The sequence below is a fragment of the Capra hircus genome, chromosome 29 (genome assembly GCF_001704415.2).
Source record: "Capra hircus breed San Clemente chromosome 29, ASM170441v1, whole genome shotgun sequence".
Classification (NCBI taxonomy): domain Eukaryota; kingdom Metazoa; phylum Chordata; class Mammalia; order Artiodactyla; family Bovidae; genus Capra; species Capra hircus.
Window position 1 is genome coordinate 18050286 of NC_030836.1, and position 24306 is coordinate 18074591.

The window sequence follows — 24306 nt, forward strand, 5'->3', positions numbered from 1 at the left end:
TTTCTATAGACTATTCATCGTGTGAACCACTCTCTTTGTTTCCATTACCAAGGTTCCTTTTGACATTCTATGCCTGTGATGGATATATTATATGGCATATTAATAACATATCATAGAAATAATATATAAAAATATTAGATCTGGAAAACCTAAGTAAAACATAAAAATAATGTAAAAGTGTTCTTCCCTACAATCTTTTAACTGACTAGATCAGGAGAAATTTAGGAACAGAAAGCAATTCTAAAGCCTTGCAACCTGTCCAGTGCATTCTAGCTATGAGTAAGACAGATGGACTTATGTCATAAATGAATGCTTAATTTGGGCCATAGCAAGCCCTTCCCTTTCACAAAGCATCTGCTTCTGGAAGGAAAATTGCCAAATGTAAAAATAGCTTAAACCCTAGCAGTTGGAATGTAGACAAATGGTTCTCTTAAGATACTAAGGGAAGAACCTGTGGAATCAGACCTGGGTTCAAATTCATCTCTTACTAGCTGTATAAGCTTGAGCAAATTATTTAACTGCTTTTAAGTTTCCTCATCTGTAAAATGACAGTAGTAATAATATATCCCATAGGATTATGACAATTAAGGAAAATCTTCTAGTATCTTATATGTGGTTAACTCTTTAATGTTATTTCTCCTCTTCATAACAGAGGAAGTTTTCTTGATGCAGCTTGAAATTGTTTAGAGGGGGTAAAGTAGTAGAAAAGGGCCTTGGCTCTGAAGCCACATTTTTTAAAATTTAAATTACTTCCATAACTGTAGACAAGTCCATATTTCAATTTCATAGTCTCCAAGTAAAAATTGATTCTCAGGATTGTGGTGATTATATGAGATGATATATATAAAGTACCTATTAAAACTGTGGGATACTGTGTCAGGAAGAGATGTAGTTACAGGGCTTTGAGCGTGCTGATCTTTCTGTTTTCATAGACATTTGGAATGTAGGAGCTGGAAGGGCACTTAAGATCATCTAGTTTATTGTCTACATTTTTCAGATGAGAAAGCTGACAACCTGGACTACGTGGTGTAGTAGAGGCAAAACTGGCCTGGATTTTTTAGACCTTTTTGTCCTCTCCTTCCCTAGCTCCCACCTTGGCCAAAAGCTGCCTTTCTTTAGGGTTGTATTGGGTCTATTGGAGGCATTAGGACTTCATAATATCTTTTGGCCAGTGTGTTGAGCTACCACAGAACAGCATTTTAAAACAGGATTGTGTACTTCAGGTCAGAGCTGGTCAAAATGAAACATATAATCCTGCCCTGGAGAGAATTTGCATGTCTTAGGCAGATTCCTTAGATTCCTTGCCAGGTTGAGTTAGGTGTCTGATCATTTGTTCCTTTCTTCACTTAGTGTCTGAGCACCTGTTTTATGCCTGGCTTTTAGCTGATGAGGATTCATGATAAGTTGGACATGATCCCTGCACTTAGAACTGAGTCTGCTTAGAAAAATAAACTCTGAAAGTAGGCAATAACTATCATGGATGTGGGAACAGAGGGGAAGGTGAACACCCCAGTGCAGAGATGAGAAAAGACTTCACAGAAGAGATGACCTTTAAGCTGAGACCTGACAAGGATAAAGGAAAGGGTTTGTGTGGTGGTGTGGCAAGGGAAGGGAAAAGGAAAGACAGGATTTACAGGCAAAGAGAGTGACTAGAGAAAAAGTCAAGAGGTGTGGAAGAGCACATTATGTGCTAATGGTGGACCATTACTACTGGTATTTGGTGTAGACTGTATGAAATCTAAGTACAAGCATGCCTTGGAGATGCTGTGGGTTTAGTTCTGACTACCCCAGTAGAGTGAGCATCACGTGAATTTTTCTGATTTCCAAGTGAATATAAAAGTTATGTTTACACTATACTGTGGTGTATTAAGTAGATATCTATTTTAAAATAAACAGTGTTGCTGCTGCTGCTGCTAAGTCACTTCAGTCATGTCCAACTCTGTGTGACCCCAGAGACGGCAGCCCACCAGGGTCCCTCGTCCCTGGGATTTTCCAGGCAAGAACACTGGAGTGGGTTGCCATTTCCTTCTCCAATGCATGAAAGTGAAAAGTGAAAGTGAAGTCGCTCAGTCGTGTCGACTCTTCGCGACCCCATGGACTGCAGCCTACCAGGCTCTTCCATCCATGGGGTTTGCCAGGCAAGAGTACTGGAGTGGGGTGCCATTGCCTTCTCCAAATAAACAGTGTACATACCTTAATTGAAAAATACTTTAATCACTAAAATATGTTAACCATCATCTGGTAATGCAAGGTTGCCACAAATTGTCAGTTTGTGAAGTATAGTAACTCCAAGCATAGTAAAAGAAGGTTTTCCTGTAGTGGGAGATAAAATAGAGGATATAAGTCTATAGAGCAGAGTTCTCAAAATCTTTATTTAAAAGTTTATTTTTTATAGAAGTTTTAGTTTCACAGCAATATTGAGTGGAAAGTACACAGATTTCCTGTAAACACTCTGCCCCCACATATGCACATCTAACCTCACTACTAACATCTCCTCCTTGGGTGGTACATTTGTTACAATAGATGAACCTACATCAGCGCATCATATTCACTTTACATCCATATTTTACATTAGACTTCACTGTTGGTGTTGTGAATCTGTGAGTTGAATAAATATATATATGCATATATATCAGTTCAGTTCCGTTCAGTTCAGTTCAGTCGCTCAGTCATGTCCGACTCTTTGCAACCCCATGAATCGCAGCACACCAGGCCTCCCTGTCCATCACCAACTCCTGGAGTTCACTCAGATTCACGTCCATCGAGTCCATGATGCCATCCAGCCATCTCATCCTCTGTCGTCCCCTTCTCCTCCTGCCCCCAATCCCTCCCAGCATCAAAGTCTTTTCCAACGAGTCAGCTCTTCGCATGAGGTGGCCTACACACGCACAAATATCCACTATTATGCTGCTGCTGCTGCTGCTAAGTCGCTTTGGTTGTGTCCGACTCTGTGCGACCCCACAGACGGCTTCCTACTAGGCTCCCCTATCCCTGGGATTCTCCAGGCAAGAACACTGGAGTGGGTTGCCATTTCCTTCTCCAATGCGTGAAAGTGAAGTCGCTCAGTCGTGTGTGAATCTTAGCAATCCCTTGGACTGCAGCCTACCAGGCTCCTCCATCCATGGGATTTTCCAAGCAAGAGTACTGGAGTGGGGTGCTGTTTCCTTCTCCGTATCCACTATTATAGATCATGCAAAATATTTTCATCACCCTAAAATTTCTCTGTGCTCTGGTTATTCATCCTTCTTTCCACTCTCATCTCTGGCGACCACTGATCTTTATACTGTCTCCATAGTTTTGCCTTTTCAGATGTCAGATAGTTGGAATCATGTAGTATGTAGTCTTTTCAGATTGGTTTCTTTCACCTAGTAGTGTGTATTTAAGGTTCCTCATTATCTTTTCATGGCTTCATAGCTCGTTTCTTCTTAGTGCTGAAAAATATTCCATTTTCTGAATGTGTCACAGTTTATCCATTTACCTACTGAAGGACATCTTGGTTGCTTCCAAGTTTTGGCAATTATAAATAAAGCTGCTGCAGACATCCATGTGCAAGTTTTTGTGTGAATAAGTTATCATTTCCTTTGGGTAAATAATGGAGGAGCACGAATGCTGGATTAAGAGTATGTTTAATTTTTTGAAAAACTGCCAACCTTTCTTCCAAAGTGACTGAACCATTTTGCATTCCCGGTTCTAATGAATGAAAATTCTTGTTATTCCATATTCTTATTAACATTTGTTGTTGTCAGTTTTGGATTTTGGCATTCTAGTAGGTGTGTAGGGGTTTTTGTTGTTTTAATTTCAGTTCCCTAATGAAATATGATGCTGAGTATCTTTTCTGTCTGTATATCTTCTTTGGTGAGGTGTCTCTTAATGTCTTTTGCCTATGTCCTTAATCGGTTTGTTTTCTTATTATTGAATTGTGTGTGTGTGTGAAATTATAGTTTTTATTGGGTTGGCCAAAAATTCATTTGCATTTTTCTGTAAGATGGTGAGGAAAGCCTGAATGAAAATTTTTTCCAACTCAATATTTTATTAAAAAGTTTTTTTTTGAGGTTAGTTGACAATGCTGTGTTAGTTTTAGGTATATAGCAAAGTGAATCTGACATACATATACCCACTCTTTTTTGAATTCTTTTCCCATGTGGGCCATTATTGATTATTGAGTAGGGTTCCCTGTGCTATACTGTAGGTCCTCATTATCTATTTTATATATAGTAAGAGTGACAGAGGCTTTGGGGCTGGAAGCCTGAAGACCTCAGATCTGAAGGCCCCAGATCTGCTGCTGACTTGCTCTGTACCTTGGAAAGGCTGCTTAACTTCTTGAAACTTCTGGTTTCTTCTGTCAGATGGGCACTAGTATCACTGTCCTACTTGTTACATAATTGGATTGAGGCTCCAATGGACTAGGCCTAGCTAATACCAAGACCCAAAATTCTTTTTAGTTGGGAGAGGGCTATATTAATTTGCTAGTGCTGCTGCAACAAATTACCCCAAACAAGGAGCTTAAACAAGAAATTTATTGTTTCAGTTTTGGAGGCTGGAAGTCCAAGATGAAGGTGTTTGTAGGGTTGGTTCCTTCTGAGAGCTGTGAGGAAAAATTTGTTGGGCTTGAAGAAGTACTGCTCTGATCTCTGCATTTATCTTCTCCTATGTGCATTTGTCTCCAAATATCCCCTTTTTATAAGGACATTGTCAGGATTAGGGATTGAACCTACTTCAGTATGAACTAATCATATTTTAAATAATTATATCTGCAATGGCTCTGTTTGCAAATAAGATCATACTATGAGGTACTGGGAGTTAGAATATATGAATTTGGGGGGAACACAAGAGTATGACAAGGGCACAATAACTCTGTAAATATTGAAGCTTTTTGTGCCAGATCAGCAGAACACCTGCTTGATGCAGCGCCCTTGATGATTACAAATATTTGGACTTAATGATTCTTTGAGGCCCTGGCCTAGGGAGGCAGCATAGAATAGTGGTTTAGAACTTAGGGTCTGGGCCAGACTGCCTGGATCTGAGTCTGACTGCTGCTGTTACTAACCATTTGATCTTGGGCGAATAACTTAGTCTCTATGCTTCAGCATCTTTATCTGTAAAGTAAGGATGATAGTACCTAACTGATAAGTTTGCTGTGAGGCCACAGTGAATATTAATACATATGAAGAACTTGAATTAATATATAAGATACAGAGATATATTTTACAGTGTAGGGCATATAGCCAATATTTTATAACAACTTTAAATGGAGGATAGTTTATAGCAATATTGAATTACAGTGTTGGTCACCTGAAACTAATATTGTAAATCAATTATAGTAGAGAAAAGTAACTTGAATCATTGCACTTAATTAATTATTAGATACTCATTTTAAGAAGCAATTTCTAAATCTAAAATTCCATAATGTGGAGAACCCTAAAGTGATCCGTAATCAAGAATCAAAAGGTAGAAGCAGGTTCTAGAAGCTCATAGAATGTAAGATGTCTGGGTTGGAAGGCTCTTTAGAGACCATTTACTTGAGTCTTCTCATTTTGCAGATGGGGAAACCAGGGTTCAGAAAAAGGAAGTTACTTGCCCTGGATCAACAGACTCATTAGTGGTAAAACCAGGACATTCTGATAAATGTTTTTTCTGCTCCTGCCTTACTTTAGTTCAATGAAAAATTAAACCTTTAATCATGAATTGAGCATCTGCTTCAATCTAAGTCTGGTTTTGGGCTCTGTAAATAAACAGGTGAATTTGTATCATAGTCCTTGGCCTTTAAAAGAGCTTAGAGCTCAACAAAAGAGCTAAATAAATAAAGATATTTATAAATAAATAAAGAGCTAAATAAATAAATAAAGTCATATCCTTGTTTTTATCTCCTTTTTCCTGTTTCTCTTGCAGCAAATAAAAAGAAGGAGAAGGAACGGCCAGAGATTTCTCTTCCTTCAGATTTTGAGCACACGATTCACGTTGGTTTTGATGCTGTCACAGGCGAGTTTACAGTAAGTTTTGGGTCACAGAAAGATGTTTGGTCTTTGCACCTGCTTGATGCAGCACCCTTGATGATTACAAATATTTGGACTTAATGATTCTTTGAGGCCCTAGCCTAGGGAGGCAGCATAGAATAGTGGTTTAGAACTTAGGGCCTGGGCCAGATTGCCTGGATTTGAGTCTGACTGCTGCTGTTACTAACCATTTGATCTTGGGCGAATAACAGTCGCTATGCTTCAGCATCTTTATCTGTAAAGTAAGGATGATAGTACCTAACTGATAAGTTTGCTGTGAGGCCACAGTGAATATTAATACATATGAAGAACTTGAATTAATACATAAGATACAGAGATATATTTTCAGAGTTCTGGCTATGCACTGTTAGATTTAATCTTTTCCAGACTTCCTGATGCCTCTGTCTTTGCCTGAGACCCTTATTACTATCTTCTCATGTTCTTGAGAGGGACTGTTTGTGCACCTCCAGAATTGTACCAGAGAAGCCTTTGAATCTCCGTTCCTTAAATAGACCTTGGTTAAGTGGCCTTTTGGCAGGGACTCTGTGCTGGGCATTGGTGATCCAGAAACAAATCAGACAAGGTTCATGCTTTAAAGGAGTAATAGCCTGGTGAGGAGCAAACATCTCAAGAAGTTAACTGATACAGTAAGATGTCTTGTAAGAGAGGCCTGTGAGAAGCTCTGAGGGCAGAGAAGGGAATGACTAAACTCATCTTTAGCTGCTATCAGTTTTCAAAGTTAGTTCTTTTAAAAAAAAATTTAAAAAATTGTTTTTATTTTATATTGGAGTTTTGCTCCTTAGAAGGAAAGCTGTGACAAACCTAGATAGCATATTAAAAAGCAGAGACATTACTTTGCCAACAAAGGTCTGTATAGTCAAAGCTATGCTTTTTCCGGTAGTCATGTATAGATGTGAGAGCTGGACTGTAAACAATGCTGAACACCGAAGAATTGATGCTTTTGAATTGTGGTTTCGGAGAAGATTCTTGAGAGTCCCTTGGACTGCAGGGAGATCAAACCAGTCAATCCCAAAGGAAATCAATCCTGAATATTCATTGGAAGGACTGATGCTGAAGCACCAATACTTTGGCCACCTGATGCGAAGGACTGACTCATGCTGATGCTAGGAAAGATTGAAGGCAGGAGGAGAAGGGGATGACAGATGATGAGATGGTTGGATGGCATCACCAACTGGATGGACATGAGTTTGAGCACGCTCCGGGAATTGATGATAGACAGGGAAGCCTGGTGTGATACAGTCCATGGGGTTGCAAAGAGTCAGACATGACTGAGCGACTGAAATAACTGATAGCCAGTTAACAATGTTGTGAATTTCTGGTGGACAGCAGGGGTACTGAGTCATACATATACAGGTATCCATTCTCCCCCAAACTCCTTTTCCATCCAGACTGCCACGTAACGTTGAGCAGACCTCCCTGTGCTATACAGTAGGACCTTGTTGGTTATCTGTTTTAAATATAGCAGTGTGTAGGTGGTGATCCCAAACTCCCTAACTATCCCTAACCCCCCTATCCTTTCCCTCGGTAACCATAAGTTTGTTCTCTAAGGTTGTGGGGCTGTTTCTGTTTAGTAAGTAGGTTTAATTGTATTGTTTCTTTTCAGGTTCTGCATATAAGGGGTATCATATGATACTTCTCTGTCTGAGTTACTTCACTCAGTATAACAATCTGTAGGTCCATCCATGTTGCTGCAAATGACATTCTTTCATTCTTTCTTATGGCCGAGTAATATTCCATTGTCTGTCTATACCACATTTTCTTTATCCATTCCTCTGTCAGACATTTAGGTTGCTTCTGTTGGCTATTTCTTGACTATTGTAAACAGTGCAACAGTGAACATTGGGATACACGTATCCTTTCAGATCATATTTTTCTTTGGATATATGCCCAGGAGTGGGGTTGCAGGGTCATATGGTAGCTCTATTTTTAGTTTTTTAAACTAAACCTCAATACTGTTCTCCTTAGTGGCTGTACCAATTTACATTCTCACCAACAGTGTAGGAGGGTTCCCTTCTCTCTCCACACCATCTCCAGCATTTATTGTTTGGGGATTTTTTGATGATGGCCATTCTGACTGGTGTGAGGTAATATGCACTGTGGTTTTGATTTGCATTTCTCTAATATTAGTAATGCCGAATTTCCACTACTACTGCATTACTATTGATTTCCCCTTTTACAATTGTTAAAATTTACCTTATATATTGAGGTGCTCCTATGTTGGGTGCATATATATTTACAGTTTTTATATCTTCTTGGATTGATCCCTTGATCATTATGTAGTGTCCTTCTTTGTTTCTTATAACAGTCTTTGTTTTAAAGTCTGTTCTGTCTGGTGTGAGTATTGCTACTCTAGTTTTCTTTTAATTTTGATTTCCATGGAATACCTTCTTCCAACCCCTCACTTGCAGTCTGTATGTATCCCTAGGTCTAAAGTGAGTCTCTTGTAGACAGCGTATATATGAGTCTTGTTTTTGTATCCACCCAGCTGGTCTTTGTGTTTTGGTTGGCACATATAATCTATTTCCATTTAAAGTAATTATCAATATGTATATTCTTGTTGCCATTTTGTTAATTATTCTGAGTTTGTTTTCATAGGTCTTTTTTCTTCCCTTCCTCCTTTGTTCTCTTGCGGTTTGATTACCATCTTTAGTATTGTGTTTGGGTTGCTCTTTCTTATGTGTATCTGTGGAATCTACCTGCAATGCAGGAGACCCTGGTTGAAGCCCTGGCTCAGGAAGATCTCCTGGAGAAGGAAATGGCAATCCACTCCAGTATTCTTGTTTGGAGAATCCCATGGATATAGGAGCCTGGCAGGTTAAAGTCCTTGTCATTGCAAAGAGTCAGATATGACTGAGTGACTAACACACAATGTAGTTTTTGGGTTTGCTGCACCCATGAGGTTTTGATATAACAATACATACACACACACACACACACACACACACGCACACACACAAGTTTTCTTCTTTAAAGTTGCTAAAAGATCCCCTGGAGAAGGAAATGGCAACCCACTCCAGTATCCTTGCCTGGAAAATCTCATGGACAGAGGAACCTGGTGGACTGTAGTCCATGGGGTCGCAAAGTGTTGGGCACGACTGAGTGACTAACACACACACACAGTCTCTTTCCCACCCAGAGGAGTTCCTTTAGCATTTGTTGCAAAGCAGGTCTGCTGATGCTGAATTCTCTTAGTTTTTGCTTGTCTTTAAATCTTTTGATTTCCATGTCAAATTAAATGAGAGCCTCACTGGGTATAGTATTCTTGATTTTGCTCTGGTGGGCAGGGACTTTAATCCACTTGTCTGCTGATGAGTGGAACTGTGTTCCCTCCCTGTTTGTTGTTTGGCCTGAGGTGACCCAACCCTGGAGGCTAAAGGCTCTATGATAGGGCTGATGGCACCCTCCAGGAGCGCTCATGCCAATGGGTAGTGCTGCTGGCAGTGCCCTTGCCACCCAGAGCTGCAGCCATGAGCTGCAGCCGCCCCTTGCCTCTTCAGGAGACTCTGCAGCACTAGCAGATAGGTTTGGTTCATTATCCTATGGGGTCTCTGCTCCTTTTCCCTGGGTCCTGTTGGGCTCAACATTTTGTGTGTGCTCTCCAAAAGTGGAGTGTGTTTCCCCTAGTCCTGTGGAAATTCTGTAGTCAAATCTCACTGGCTTTCAAAGTTAGATTATCTGGGGATTCCTAGTGCCATTGCCAGACTCCTAGTCTGGGAAGCCTGACATAGGGCTCAGAACCTTCACAACAGTGGCAGAACTTCTGTGTAGGTCTCCCACCTGGCAGATATTGGATTTGGTTTTACAGTGATTGTGCCTGTCCTACGGTCTCATTGCGGCTACACCTTTGTCTTTGGATTTTTTTTTTTTTTTTGGTGGGTTCCAGCAAACTAGCTAACTGTTCAGCAGTTAGTTGTGAGTTTTGGAGGAGGAGGTGAGCACATGTCCTCTGCTTCCCCATCTTGAACCAATCTTCCACTCCACAGTGAGTTCTGAATTTGCTTCAGGGTCCCTGTGACTGTGCCTTGCTGACAGCCTTGCATATCTCTCTTATAGGGGATGCCAGAGCAATGGGCCCGCTTGCTTCAGACATCAAATATCACTAAGTCGGAGCAGAAGAAAAACCCGCAGGCTGTTCTGGATGTGTTGGAATTTTATAACTCAAAGAAGACCTCCAACAGCCAGAAGTATATGAGCTTTACAGGTATGGAGATTGTGTCTAGGACAGTCTAGGGGGAAAAAAAAATGTTTTTATATTGGATGCCCATTGATGTGAAGGAAGAACATTATGGGAAGAGTCGAGATGGCACTTTTACTAAGATGGAATTTTGAAATTTGAGAGCTACGATATTGGGTTTTTGCATTGAACTTGAGTCTTTACTCTAAAACTCCATGTTTCTAAAAAATACTGTCATATTATGTATAAAAACATAGAGTTTGTGCTTGAAAATCTGGATTCTGATACTGACTAGGTTTTAGTAATTACTTCATTTCTTTGAGCTTCAAAATGGGGATATTATTTCCTATCTCAAGAGGTTGTAATGAGAATAAATGAGCTCATTGATGTGAAAATTCTTTGTAGGTTATAAAACAGCACCATGGAAATGTAGCCATTGTTATCATTGTTTTCAATATCAGTAAGTTATGTGATAACACATTTAAGTAGGCAAGCCCAATTTCTTCCTCAAGAAACTAATTTTTATCAGTCAAATGAAAAAAGGCCAAATAGTAATAAATGTTCTTTAGATGTATTCATTGTCTCTGTATAAAGGGCTGTGTTTTTCAGAATGTTTTTCATACCAGAATTGGGATTAGAATCTAGGTCTCCTAATTCCTGGACTAGGAATTACCACTTGCTTCTAGTAACTCTTACTCGAAACACCTCCTTCCATGGCAGAGAGATTTTTCTTTTCTTAAGCAAGCCCTAAGAAGGCCTACATTTCTGGAAACTTGCCCTTTATATAGCATCTTAGAATTTTAGGGCAAGTAGTATCTTTAGTATATACCACTTCCAGTTTCCTCTTGTTTTGCAAACATTAGTGCCCTAAATGCCTTTCTATTGTGCCTAAATTAGTAGTCTCCTAACCACTATTCTTAATTCTGAGTTCAGTGCTTAAAGCTGGTGTTACTGTTGTCTCTTTTAAAGGTCAGTGTTGTTGGGGATAGTGTGAACCAGGATGAACTAACTGATTTTGAAGGATGCTTTTCCCAGCAAGTATCTGGCTTGTAGCAAAGGGCACAGATGGTGAGGATGACAAACTGCAGCTTTGCTCATTCTGCATAGTGGTGCCCAGCAGAGCATTATACATGTCCCTAGCATATTCCCTTCCTGATATCTGTCCCCTCTGGATCTATCTCACTTCTTCCATTGAGGGAGTGAGTTATTCCAAGGCAGTATTGGGTTTGAGGGATCATGGGTTGGAAAGTTTTCTAGGTTAGAGTTTGTGTTTTTAAGAGTTTGTCATGGAGATGTCAGATTAGGAGCTGGTTTTGAAAGCCTCAGTGGCAGAGTCTTTGAAATAATCTCTTTTTATGTGTATGTGTGTAGATATGTACAAATACTGTGTATGTTTATGGAAGCAGCTCTGTGGGTTTCTGTATGTTTGGAATATAAAAAGTCCACTTTAAGTATATATGAGTAAATATGAGTATATGATATACACATTCAGGTAATTGTGTGTATGTTCCTGCGTGTATGCATAAATGAATAACATTGAAGGATTTTTTGTTTTCTGTAAGTTGAAGACCAAAGCAGCTCCAGGCAAAACTGTATATTTGTCACAGTTATTATTATTTTTAAATTTTTATTTTTATTTTACTTTACAATACTGTATTGGTTTTGCCGTACATTGACATGAATCTACCACAGTTATTTTTTTATTGAAGTATAATTGATTTACAGTGTTATGTTAGTTACTGCTATACAGCAAAGTGATTCAGTTATATAGACACTCTATTTTAAAATATTCTTTTCCAGTATGGTTTATCATATGATATTTTTTCCTTTAAAAAACATTTATTAAAAATTTAAATTGGAGGATAATTGCTTTACAGTATATCATAGAATATTGAATATAGTTCTCTGTATTATACAGTAGATCTCATTTTTTATGGCTCAGTTATTTTAAATGTCCTATCTCTCATTTTCCTATTTCCTTTCTTCTCATACTATTCTTATATTAATTATGACAACACTACTTCAATTTATAGATGCTTGCACATAAATTATCTCATTTGATTCTCACGATGACATTGAGAGACTGGCAGCACAAGTACTGTTGCCCACATTTTGCATACTCAGAGAAATTATTTAGGCTCAGGGGAAGTAAGCGATTTATTCATAAAGCCTTAACATATCAATTGAGTGATACACCAGTGATGTAAGTGTGTTTTCAACTTGGGTCTTTAAATCCTTTGCTGTCTAAAACCAAAGCACAATTTTTCATGCCAATTTTTTTTGTTTCCTGTTTTTTTAGCACTTTATTTTCTGTACCAACTCATAGGTAATGTGATAAGCAAAATTTAGACTAGATCGACAACCTCAGTCTGGTTTTAGAAAAGGCAGAGGAACCAGAGATCAAATTGCCAACATCCACTGGATCATGGAAAAAGCAAGAGAGTTCCAGAAAAACATCTATTTCTGCTTTGTTGACTATGCCAAAGCCTCTGACTGTGTGGATCACAATAAACTGTGGAAAATTCTGAAAGAGATGGGAATACCAGACCACCTGACCTGCCTCTTGAGAAATCTGTATGCGGGTCAAGAAGCAACAGTTAGAACTGGATATGGAACAACAGACCGGTTCCAAGTAGGAAAAGGAGTACGTGAAGTCTGTATATTGTTACCGTGCTTATTTAAATTGAAGAGTACACAGTGAGAAACGCTGGGCTGGATGAAGCACAAGCTGGAATCAAGATTGCAGGGAGAAATATCAATAACCTCAGGTATACAGATGATACCGCCCTTATGGCAGAAAGTGAAGAACTAAAAAACCTCTTGATGAAAGTGAAAGAGGAGAGTGAAAAAGTTGGCTGAAAGCTCAACATTCAGAAAACAAAGATCATGGCATCTGATCTCATCACTTCATGGCAAATAGATGGAGAAAAAGTGGAAACAGTGGCAGACTTTTATTTTTTTTAGCTCCAAAATCACTGCAGATGGTGATTGCTGCCATGGAATTAAAAGACACTTACTCCTTGGAAGAAAAGTTATGAGCAACATAGACAGCATATTAAAAAACAGAGACATTACTTTGCCAACAAAGGTCTGTCTAGTCAAGGCTATGGTTTTTTCAGTGGTCATGTATGTATGTGGGAGTTGGACTAAAAAGAAAGCTGAGCACCGAAGAATTGGTGCTTTTGAACTGTGGTGTTGGAGAGGACTCTTGAGAGTCCCTTGGACTGGAACGGGATCCACCCTGTCCATCCTAAAGGAAATAAGTCCTGAATATTCATTGGAAGGACTGATGTTGAAGTTGGAAGGACTGAATATTCATTGGAAGGACTGATGGACAGGGAGGCCTGGCGTGCTGCAGTCCATGGGGTCGCAAAAAGTCGAACACAACTGAGTGACTGAACTGAACTGAACTGACAATCTCAGGTTCTGGGTTTTAGCCCTCTTTGCCATGGATTTGTAGCATTTGATTTATGTAATCTTAAACCGGTTTCTTTTCCTCTGAACCTTAGTTTATTTATTTGTACAGTGAAGGGATTAGAAGTGCTTTCTGCTGTGTCATCCTGTGCTATACAATTTAATTTTTATATATAGAAATTGTACATCTCATTTAGAAGGTGCAAACTTACTCTTCTTCTGTATGATTGAGATATGTTTATTACCAGAATACCCAGTCCTCACAAACAGTAGTAGTACGGAATGTTGGAGGTAGTGCAGTGAGGGCATAGTATTCTACTTGGTATGGAATATGCTTTTGGAGAAGAAAAACAAGTGAATTAGGTTTAAGCTATATCCTGATTTAATTTCTCTGGGGTACAGCTTGCCATTCAGGGGTTGCTTTAAGAACATATTATCACAGTTTGTGGGTTCATAATTTGTCATAGGATCACAGGAGCTATACCTGACGCTTTCATGTATGTGAGATCTTGGACATTCTCTGGGCTTGTTTCTTGGTGAGGTGGATGTAGGATTTGATATAATATTTCTTCTCCTTAATTCCATTGGTGGTGAACTGATGAAATCAGTTTCTTCTTGGACTTCTAGGAATTAAAGAATAAATCCAAACATAATACTTGGTGTTTAAACTTATTTTCTTGCTGGATCTCCATTGGGTTTGTGTTTCATACTTTATCAAGTTTAAGATATCATTGATTGTGAGATGCATTGTTATTTTACATACATGAAGAAAAAAGAAGCTGCCAATTAAATCATGAAATACCTTTGACTGTAGGACACATCTTTGTTTCGGAGATGTTAATGTGAAAAAATATATATCTCAGAATTAATAAAATTTGGTGATATTGAGGGAGTTTAGATCTAGTGTCAGAAATAAGACCATACTTTTAATTATACTTGACATGACTATGTTGTGCTAAGATGCTTAGTCATGTCTGGCTCTTTACGACCCCATGGACTGTAGCCCACCAGGATCCTCTATCTATGGGGATTCTCCAGGTGAGAATATTGGAGTGGGTAGCCTATCTCTTCTCCAGGGGAACTTCTCTACCCAGGAATCAAACCAGGGTCTCCTGCATTGCAGACAGATTCTTTACCAGCTGAGATACCCAGAAAGCTCTTTTCCTAAGGCTTAGTGTTTCTTTCCTTGTGGGGAATAGACATGGATATAGAAGGATCCTTTCTAAAAGCTGAAGCTGCATGCTGGTCATGATTTGTTATAGACATCTCGGGGTGATACCAGTTATGAACTCTTTCCTTTTCTCTTAGAATGGAGGTAATTTCCTTAATCACTGAGGCTTGATAATGTAGATATAGTTCTAGCATAGTATTTAGAATTAGACCAGAATTCAAATCTTGACTCCAAATAACCTGTGTGTTAAATGATTTGTAGACAAATCACTTCACTGAATGTCAGTTTCCAAATTTGTAAAAGTAGACATAATAATAGTACCCAGCTGTAGCAAGGATTAGAGGTGGTAATGTGTATAAAGTATTTAGCATGGTATTGGGACTATAGTATCAGTAACACTGTTATTCTAAGCTTGGCAAGTATTTTACTGAATAGGCTTCCTAAGTCTCAAGAAAGGATTCACTGTAATTGTTTACTGACTGAATCACTTGTCTTTTTTCTTTTGCAGATAAATCAGCTGAGGATTATAATTCTTCTAACACTTTGGTAAGCCTTTATTTCCTCTATTCTAATATGGGCAGGTATGATTTTTAGGGATCAGATCAGTATGGTAGATGCAGAGTCTGGGCTGGTGGGCACTCATCTTGGTCACTCTCCCACTCTGGGCCTCAGAGTAAAGGACTTGAACTTAATAACCAGTAGATATCCCTTCCAGCTTTCATTTATTAATGCTCTAGAAATCCTAACCCTGGAACCAGAACTGGCTGCTAGACCCAGTTTTCAGTTTTAGCTTTTAACCTTAGAAAAGCCAATTTGCCTTTCTGAGCTTCAGGTTTTTCCTCAGTAGACTGAGGACTATACACTTTGCCTTACCTGGAAATGTCCTCAAATAGCTGCATTTAAAAGAGAATTCCTTCTTTTGGGTTAATTGAGTTTACAAAACCAGGATTAGGATTAATTGCTGAAGGGAGCAGATTCTATTAATTTAAGGTCATTCATTCTGTCCTCTGAAGTTGTAGTGAATGTCCTATTACTTGAAGGAATATGTAGAAGTCATTGATGACCTCATGGGTCCCTCTGACCTTCACAATTTACCAATTCCTTTTTCTAAAGCAGATTATGTGATGAAGTATTGATGTATTTGAAAGGGTCTTATAATGAGTAAGCTGTGGCTTATTATACTAGATTACTGCTATTCTTTTTATCTAGTGCTATCTCTGTGCAGAGTTGGTTATTTTATGTTGATTTACTAAACATTTGCAAAGCTGCTATTCTATGCCAGGTCTTCTGTGGAGAAGTGACAGTATAGGGATGAATCAGACATTATCAAACCCCTGATCTCCCAGTCTTGTGAGTGTCACGAAGGCACAGTTACAGTACAGGATGCTAAAACTTCATGAGGCCAGGAACTATGTCTCACCTGTCAGTTGCAGGTTCCTTGGCATGTGGCACATAACGATATAATACTGAATAAAATTATACTATGGCACATACCGAATAAAAGATTGGATGTTTAAGGAAAGCTTCCTGATGGTGAAGTCTGAACTGAATGAGTTAGTTTTCTTGGGGAAGAATAATAAAGAGACAGATGTATTCCAGGCAGAGGATAAATAGCATGTGGTAAGGCAAGGAGGTTCGTGAGGTTGGCTTGTACAGAGAACTGCGAGTGGTTTGTTATGATTGGAATGTGAAGTGTAGGCAGGTCAGATCATGTAAGGAATTTTAACTTTTAAAGGTAATAACAAGCTATTGAAGGATCTTAAGTGGAGGAGTCATACATTCTAACACAATACTGAGTCACAATCCAAAAACGTTGAATCATGCTTCCAGCATTGGAGATTCGTTTATTCGTTATTTTATACTGTAAGCAGTGATTAAAAAAAAAAGTTCACATGTCCATTGCCAGTAGCATTCTGGCTCCTTTCATATTCATGGTTCTCTTTTAATCTTTACAGGAGTTTAATGAGACAGGTTATTATCCTTGTATAATAGATGATAAAACTGAAATTGAGAAGGGTTATTGGCAATATGTAACTGATTCCCAGTTTGTTTTGCTTTCCACTGATTCATTTTTCATCAAATGGAAGAGATACAGTTAAAAGGTGGTGAAGAACTTGCTGATGTTAAGATCCTTGAAAATTTCTCCCCATTATTGAGTTGTAAATTGTTGAAGAAGGGATGTTAACCAAAGCTGAACTGTACTTTGTGGCTCAAATGTCTGTATGTTTTTCAAGGCGAAATAGCAGCTATTATTTATTGAGTAGCTAAGATGTGCCAGGCACTGTGTTAGTAACTTATATGGTGGTGGTTTAGTGACTAAGTCATTTACGACTCTCATGACCCCATGGACTGTAGCCTGCCAGGCTCCTCTGTCCATGAGATTCTCCAGGCAAGAACACTGGAATGGGTTGCCATTTCCTTCTCCAGGGGATCTTCCCAACCCAGGAATCAAACCTGGGTCTCCTGCATTGCAGGCAAATTCTTTATCGACTGGGCTATGAGGGAAGCCCAGTAACTTATCTATGTTAACATAATTAGTCCTCACAAATTAACCTTGTGAAGAAATTATCATCCCCACTTAACAGGTAGGAAACAGACTTTCCTAGAGACTCATAATTGCTATTGTGATACAACCAGATTAGAACTAGGGTCTTCTCAGTCTCTGTCCTGGGTTTTTTTCCCCACTGTGGCAGGGAACTGAGAAAGAAGATGTCAGAGAGGTCTTATAAAGGAGATTGCAGTAAAGCCTTCAGTCTGTTGTTCCTTAGTGAGGAGGAGGAGCCCTGGGGCTCATGCCATATGGCAGAGAGGATAACACCTGATTTGTAAAAACCTGTACTGATTTTAGTATCTACAATTAAAACCACCAGATTGTCAAGGACATTTTCTCCCCAGTTCAGAACATTATCCCTGTGGCTCAGTCCTTTTTATTTCCTTACTAGTTATATGTGGGGATATGGTTTGTCCTGTGATAGCATGGCATCGTTTTCCATATTGGTTTCACACAGATCATTCCATTTGATGTTGGAAATATTTGAATGATACTGTAATCTCCATGACACAAGAAATTGGGACTCAGAGGTTACATGACATGCTTCCTATCCTTGAATGAATTAGTAGTAGAAACCAGTACAATATTAAGTTCTCCGCAACATTCATTTATACATTTAACCATTGATATTTATTTAGCACTTTCTTTGTGCCCAGGTATTGGTGATACAGAGATAAAATTTTTGCATTATCTTAGTCCTTGAGAAAAAACATAAGTATGAGGGCTGCAAGAGATGTACATGAATAACATACAATGAGGGTCATATTTGATGGAGTGATTTATTCTGCTTGGTAGTACAGGATAGTTGGCACAAGGTTCTTGGGCCCTCACAGTTTATTCATGTAATAAACATAACCTTTAATGTTTCTTCTCGTTCTAAAATTCTTTTTATTTGTGGCTCATTGGTCTGAGATCCATCTCTCAGATTATTTAGCATTTTAGTGCCTGAGCTCTCATTTATAAAATGATCACCTACTATGTTATAGGCTCCGTGAGTGCCCAAGAGTCAAGGATGGGTAAGGTCTTTGCTCTTGATCTCCCAGCTTAGTGAGGAATCAGAACACATAAACAAGGATTGATAACACAGTGTCAGGTAAGTAACACAGTGTCAGGTAAATGTAGGCAATGATACCAGCCAGAGAAAAGGGCAATCAATGCTTTCTTGTGTGAAGTAGCATGAACAAAAGCCACATTGTTAAGGATGTGTCATGTCAGGTGAAAGAACTGGGACTCTCCACTTGAGCTAAGGAAGTATTTTAAATAGGAAGTATTTTAAATAATGTAGTTAGTTATTTATTTTAGTCTAAACTACCATCTTAGAAAGGGCTTCCCTGGTGGCCCAGTGGTAAAGAATCTGCTTGCCAGTGCAGGAGATGTGGGTTCAGTCCTTGGGTCAGCAAGAGCCACTGGAGAAGGAAATGGCAACCCACTCCAGTATTCTTGCTGGGAAAATCCCATGGATAGAGGAGCCTGGCAGGCTACACTCCATGGGGTCAGAAAGAGTTGGATATGATTGAACTACTGAATAACAACAACCATTTTAGAAAGATACCTCTGGAATTTAGATCTGTGTAGTGGGATAAATTCATATCTCTGTCTCTCTTGCTATGCTTAATTTCTTAAATTCAGAAAAGATACATAAAAACTAAATTCAATACAATGCTTATTAATAAACCACCATTGGAAATTTATGGAAGATAGAAAGCAGATAAGATCAGATTGACTGAAGCAGCAGAAAGTACAGCTGCTCTGTGTATGTGGAAGAGAAAAATCCTAGGAAAGTAAAAGTAGCTCCAGAGAAAATGGTGTGAGAGAATATATATAAAAAACAGGAAAGAGTCTTGGGTCATCTTCAAGAGTAAATTAATTTAAATTCTGTAATTGAAAAAGCTGGATCAGCCTCCGTGTTAAGTGAGCAAAAGGTATCAGAAGGTTGATCCTAAGCTTAAAAGACACTTTTCTAAAGAAAGTACACTGCCTCTTTGTAAATTACCCATATCAGGAGAATGCCTGATATGGGTACAGGGGCCTGAGAGAGAAACAGCAGAACTGGAGTTAACTACAAATCTCTACAGCAGGTATAAAGTAGAGGAAAAGGAAAAGTAGTTCTGCAGTGGAAAAAAATACATTAAATTTCTGCATCCCAAGGATAAATTTCTTATGCTTTTGATAACTGGGAGCAGAGGAATCTCTACCATACATACTCTTTCTTGCTGATACACTCTGAAATGATACTTGTCAGTTACCTCATCTGTATAACTCATATATAGACTGCATCAGATTGCCCATTCAGAGGAAGAGACAGCAGAGAAGCACACTCACATGACTACAGAGGAAGCACATGCTAGGTGTATACACTGATTAGTCTGATTTTTCACTGATAAATATGAGCGGAGAGCCTAGACACTTGATCTCTAGACGCTTGAGAGGAACAGAGCATTAAAGAGAAGGACCATGATAAAGAAATAAAACTGATGCCAGAGGAAATTGATAACTCAGGAAAGAAAATTAAAAAGAATTCTAATATTGTGTTGGCCAAAAAGTTCATTTGGTCTTTTCTATAAGACGTTTTAAAAACTGGAATGAACATCTTGGCCAACCCAGTATATTCAAAGGTTTTATAGATATTGCATCTCCCAAAACACGCTACAATCCGAGCGGTGGTTCCCAACCTTTTGGCTCCAGGGACCAGTTTTGTGGAAGACTATTTTCCATGGATTAGGGGCAAGGGAGTGAGGATGGTTTGGGGATGATTCAAGTGTATTACATTTACTGTGCAAATGATAATCTATATTAGCAGTTACTCCCCAGCACTGGCATCACTGCCTTGACTCTACCTCCGATCAGCTATTAGATTCTCATAAGGAGCACACATCCTAGATCCCTCATGTGTGCAGTTCACAAGAGTGTTTGTGCTTCTGTGAGAATCTAGTGCCGCTGCTGATCTGACAAGAGGTGGAGCTCAGGCAGTAATGCAAACATGGAGAGTGGCTGTGAATACAGATGAAGCTTTGCTCACTGGCTGGCTTGCTTGCTTGTCTGCTGCTCACTTCTTGTGGTGTGGCCTGGTTCCTAACAAACCATTGACTGGTACTGGGCTGTGGCTCTGGTGTTGGGGACCCATGGATTAGAGCAATCAGAGGATAAAAAAATAATTCTTAGAAATTAAAAATATGATTAAAGAAATAAATTTCTAAGGATTAAAAAATGCACATAAAGGTAGATTAATGATATAAAACATAAAGACATATGGAAAATTAAAGCATAAGTGATATAGGACATTATTCAGTGAAATTCAGGAAGAACTAGAGGATTAAGACATTAGAATAGAAAAAATAAAGGAATAATGGAAGAAAAATCTCTCAGCTAAAGAAAGGTATGAGTCTTCAGATGGAAGAGCCTACCAGTTACCACATCAGATAACTGTAAAGAGACCCAAGAATAAAGAGAAATATTTTCAAAGCTTTCAAAATAAAAACACAGCTAATGTGGCTCATTAGCAGTAGTGTTCAAAGGAGCAGTATTTTCAGAGGTAAGAGGAAAATTATTTAGAACCAAGAATCCTGTACCTAATCAAACTAGCTTTCAAGCATGAGGTCAACATAAAGGTATGTTTGAACATGTGATGATCTAGTTTACCACCCTTGGAAAGGCTAATCACTAAATATTAACAGTATTTACCTGTTGGGTAAATTAAATCCTTTATGATTATATAGTGAAAGTGACAAATATATTCAAGGGATTAGGTCTAATAGAGTGCCTGAGGAACTATGGATGGAGGTTCATGACATTGTACAGGAGGCAGTGATCAAGACCATCTCTAAGAAAAAGAAATGCAAAAAGGCAAAATGGTTGTCTGAAGAGGCCTTACAAATAGCTGAGAAAAGAAGAGAAGCTAAAGGCAAAGGAGAAAGGGAAAGCTATACCCATTTGAATGCAGAATTCCAAAGAATAGCAAGGAGAGATAAGAAAGCCTTCTTCAGTGATCAATGCAAAGAAATAGAGGAAAACAATAGAATGTAAAAGACTAGAGATCTCTTCAAGAAAATTGGAGATACCAAGGGAACATATCACGCAAAGATGGGCACAATAAAGGACAGAAATGATATGGACCTAACAGAAGCAGAAGATATTAAGAAGAGGTGGCAAGAATACACAGAACTATACAAAAAAGATCTTCATGACCCAGATAATCACGATGGTATGATCACTCACACTCACTTAGAGCCAGACATGCTGGAATGCGAAGTCAAATGGGCCTTGGGAAGCATCACTACGATCAAAGTTAGTGGAGGTGATACAATTCCAGTTGAGCTATTTCAAATCCTAAAAGATGATGTTGTGAAAGTGCTGCACTCAATATGCCAGCAAATTTGGAAAACTCAGCAGTGGCCATAGGACTGGGAAAGGTCAGTTTTTATTCCAGTCCCAAGAAAGGCAATGCCAAAGAATGCTCAAACTACCGCACAATTGCACTCATCTCACACGCTGCTACTGCTGCTACTGCTGCTGCTAAGTCGCTTCAGTCGTGTCCGACTCTGTGCGACCCCATAGACGGCAGCCTGCCAGGCTCCCCCGTCCCTGGGATTCTCCAGGCAAGAACACTGGAGCGGGTTGCCATTTCCTTCTCCAATGCGTGAAAGTGAAGTCACTTGGTCGTGTCCGACTCTTTGTGACCCCATGGGCTGCAGCCTACCAGGCTCCTCCATCCGTGGGATTTTCCAGGCAAGAGTACTGGAGTGGGGTGCCATTAGTGAAGTAATACTCAAAATTCTCCAAGCCAGGCTTCAACAGTATGTGAACTGTGAACTTCCAGATGTTCAAGCTGGATTTAGAAAAGGCAGAGGAACCAGAGATCAAATTGCCAACATCCATTGGATCATTGAAAAAGCAAGAGAATTCCAGAAAAAACATCTACTTCTGCTTTATGGACTAGACCAGAACTTTTGAATGTGTAGATCACAGCAAACTGTGGAAAATTCTTCAAGAGATGGGAATACCAAACCACCTTACCTGCCTCCTGAGAAATCTATATGCAGGTCAAGAAGCAACAGTTATAACTGGACATGGAACTACAGACTGGTTCCAAATTGGGAAAGGAGTACATCAAGGCTATATATTGTCACCCTGCTTATTTAACTTACATGCAGAGTGCATCCTGCAAAATGCCGGGCTGGATGATGCACAAGCTGGAATCAAGATTGCCGGGAGAAATATCAATAACTTCATATATGCAGATGACACCACCCTTATGGCAGAAAGCGAAGAACTAAAGAGCCTCTTGATGAAAGTGAAAAAGGAGAGTGAAAAAGTTGGCTTAAAGCTCAACATTCAGAAAACGAAGATCATGGTATCCAGTCCCATCACTTCATGGGAAATAGATGGGGAAACAGTGGACACAGTGTCAGACTTTATTTTTTGGGGCTCCAAAATCACTGCAGATGGTGACTGCAGCCATGAAACTAAAAGACGTTTACTCCTTGGAAGAAAAGTTATGACCAACCTAGAGAGCATATTCAAAAGCAGAGATATTACTTTGCCAACTAAGGTCCGTCTAGTCAAGGCTATGGTTTTTCCTGTGGTTGTGTATGGATGTGAGAGTTGGACTGTGAAGAAAGCTGAGCACTGAAAAACTGATGCGTTTGAACTGTGGTGTTGGAGAAGACTCTTGAAAGTCCCTTGGACTGCAAGGAGATCCAACCAGTCCATTCTGAAGGAGATCAGCCATGGGATTTCTTTGGAAGGAATGATGCTAAAGCTGAAACTCCAGTACTTTGGCCACCTCATGCAAAGAGTTGACTCATTGGAAAAGACTTTGATGCTGGGAGGGATTGGGGGCAGGAGGAGAAGGGGACGACAGAGGATGAGATGGCTGGATGGCATCACTGACTGGATGGACGTGAGTCTGAGTGAACTCCGGGAGATGGTGACGGACAGGGAGGCCTGGCGTGGTGCGATTTATGGGGTCGCAAAGAGTTAGACACGACTGAGCGACTGAACTGAATGAAATTTTAAGAAATAGATGCCTATGTTCAATCATCAGGCATTCCTGAGGAATTTTTATTTTAACTCCTTAAATATCTGTATTATATAAAATGTAAGATAAGAACCTACTGGTTTTACATATAACTTAAAATTTTTACTTTTAAAAGGTAGCATTATTGACTGTTATTTATATATTGTAAAATTCATCCATACTAGTTGAATTGTACAATTCAATGATTGTATTAAATTTATAGATTTGTGCAGCTGTCTCTACAATCTATTTTTGGAATATTCCCATCACCACAAAGAGTCCCCTAGTATTCTTTTACAGTTCATTCAAACTCCCATGCCCAACCCTACCTAGTAAACCACTGATATTCTTTCTGTCTATATAAACTTACATTTTCCAGACATTTTATATAAATGGACTCATAGACCATGTAGTCTTTTGTGTCTAGCTTCTTTCACTTAGTATAATACCTGTGAGTTTCATCCATGTTCTAGCATGTATCAGGACATCATTCCTTTTTATAAAAGTCTGAATAATGTTTTATTGTATTGATTGTTCATCAGTTGATGGGCATTTGGCTCTTTTCTTCTTTTTGATTATTATAAATAATGCTCATACTAACATTCGTGTACAAACTTTGGTGTGGATCTGTGTTTTCATTTCTCTTTGGTATATACCTAGGAGTAGAATTTCTAAGCCACATGGTGACTCTATGTTTAACCATTTGAGGAACTGCTAGACTGTTTTCTACAGTGGCTGCACCTTTTTGCATTCCCACCAACATTAGGATGCTTCTAATTTCTACATATCTTCTCCCACATTTGTTATTGTCTGTCCTTTGATTATAGCCATCTTAGTGGATATGAAGTGGTCTCTCACTGTGGTTTTGATTTGTATTTCCTACTAATGATGTTGAGTATTGGCCATGTGCTTATTGGCCATTTGTTTATCTTCTTTGGAGAAATTTTTTGTCATTGTTTATCTCTA

At 39.0% G+C, this 24306-nt stretch overlaps 1 protein-coding gene across 4 annotated transcripts in view; it reads left to right on the plus strand.

The window, feature by feature from the left end:
• The window catches only part of PAK1 (p21 (RAC1) activated kinase 1), a 162228-nt gene that overhangs the window by 90219 nt on the left and 47703 nt on the right, over positions 1-24306 (plus strand). For all 4 annotated transcript variants that reach the window (XM_018043395.1, XM_018043396.1, XM_005699502.2 and 1 more), the window contains 3 exons: positions 5890-5990; positions 10068-10215; positions 15282-15319. In XM_018043395.1, coding sequence (XP_017898884.1) covers positions 5890-5990; positions 10068-10215; positions 15282-15319 — 287 coding nt within the window. The remainder of the gene's footprint in view (positions 1-5889; positions 5991-10067; positions 10216-15281; positions 15320-24306) is intronic.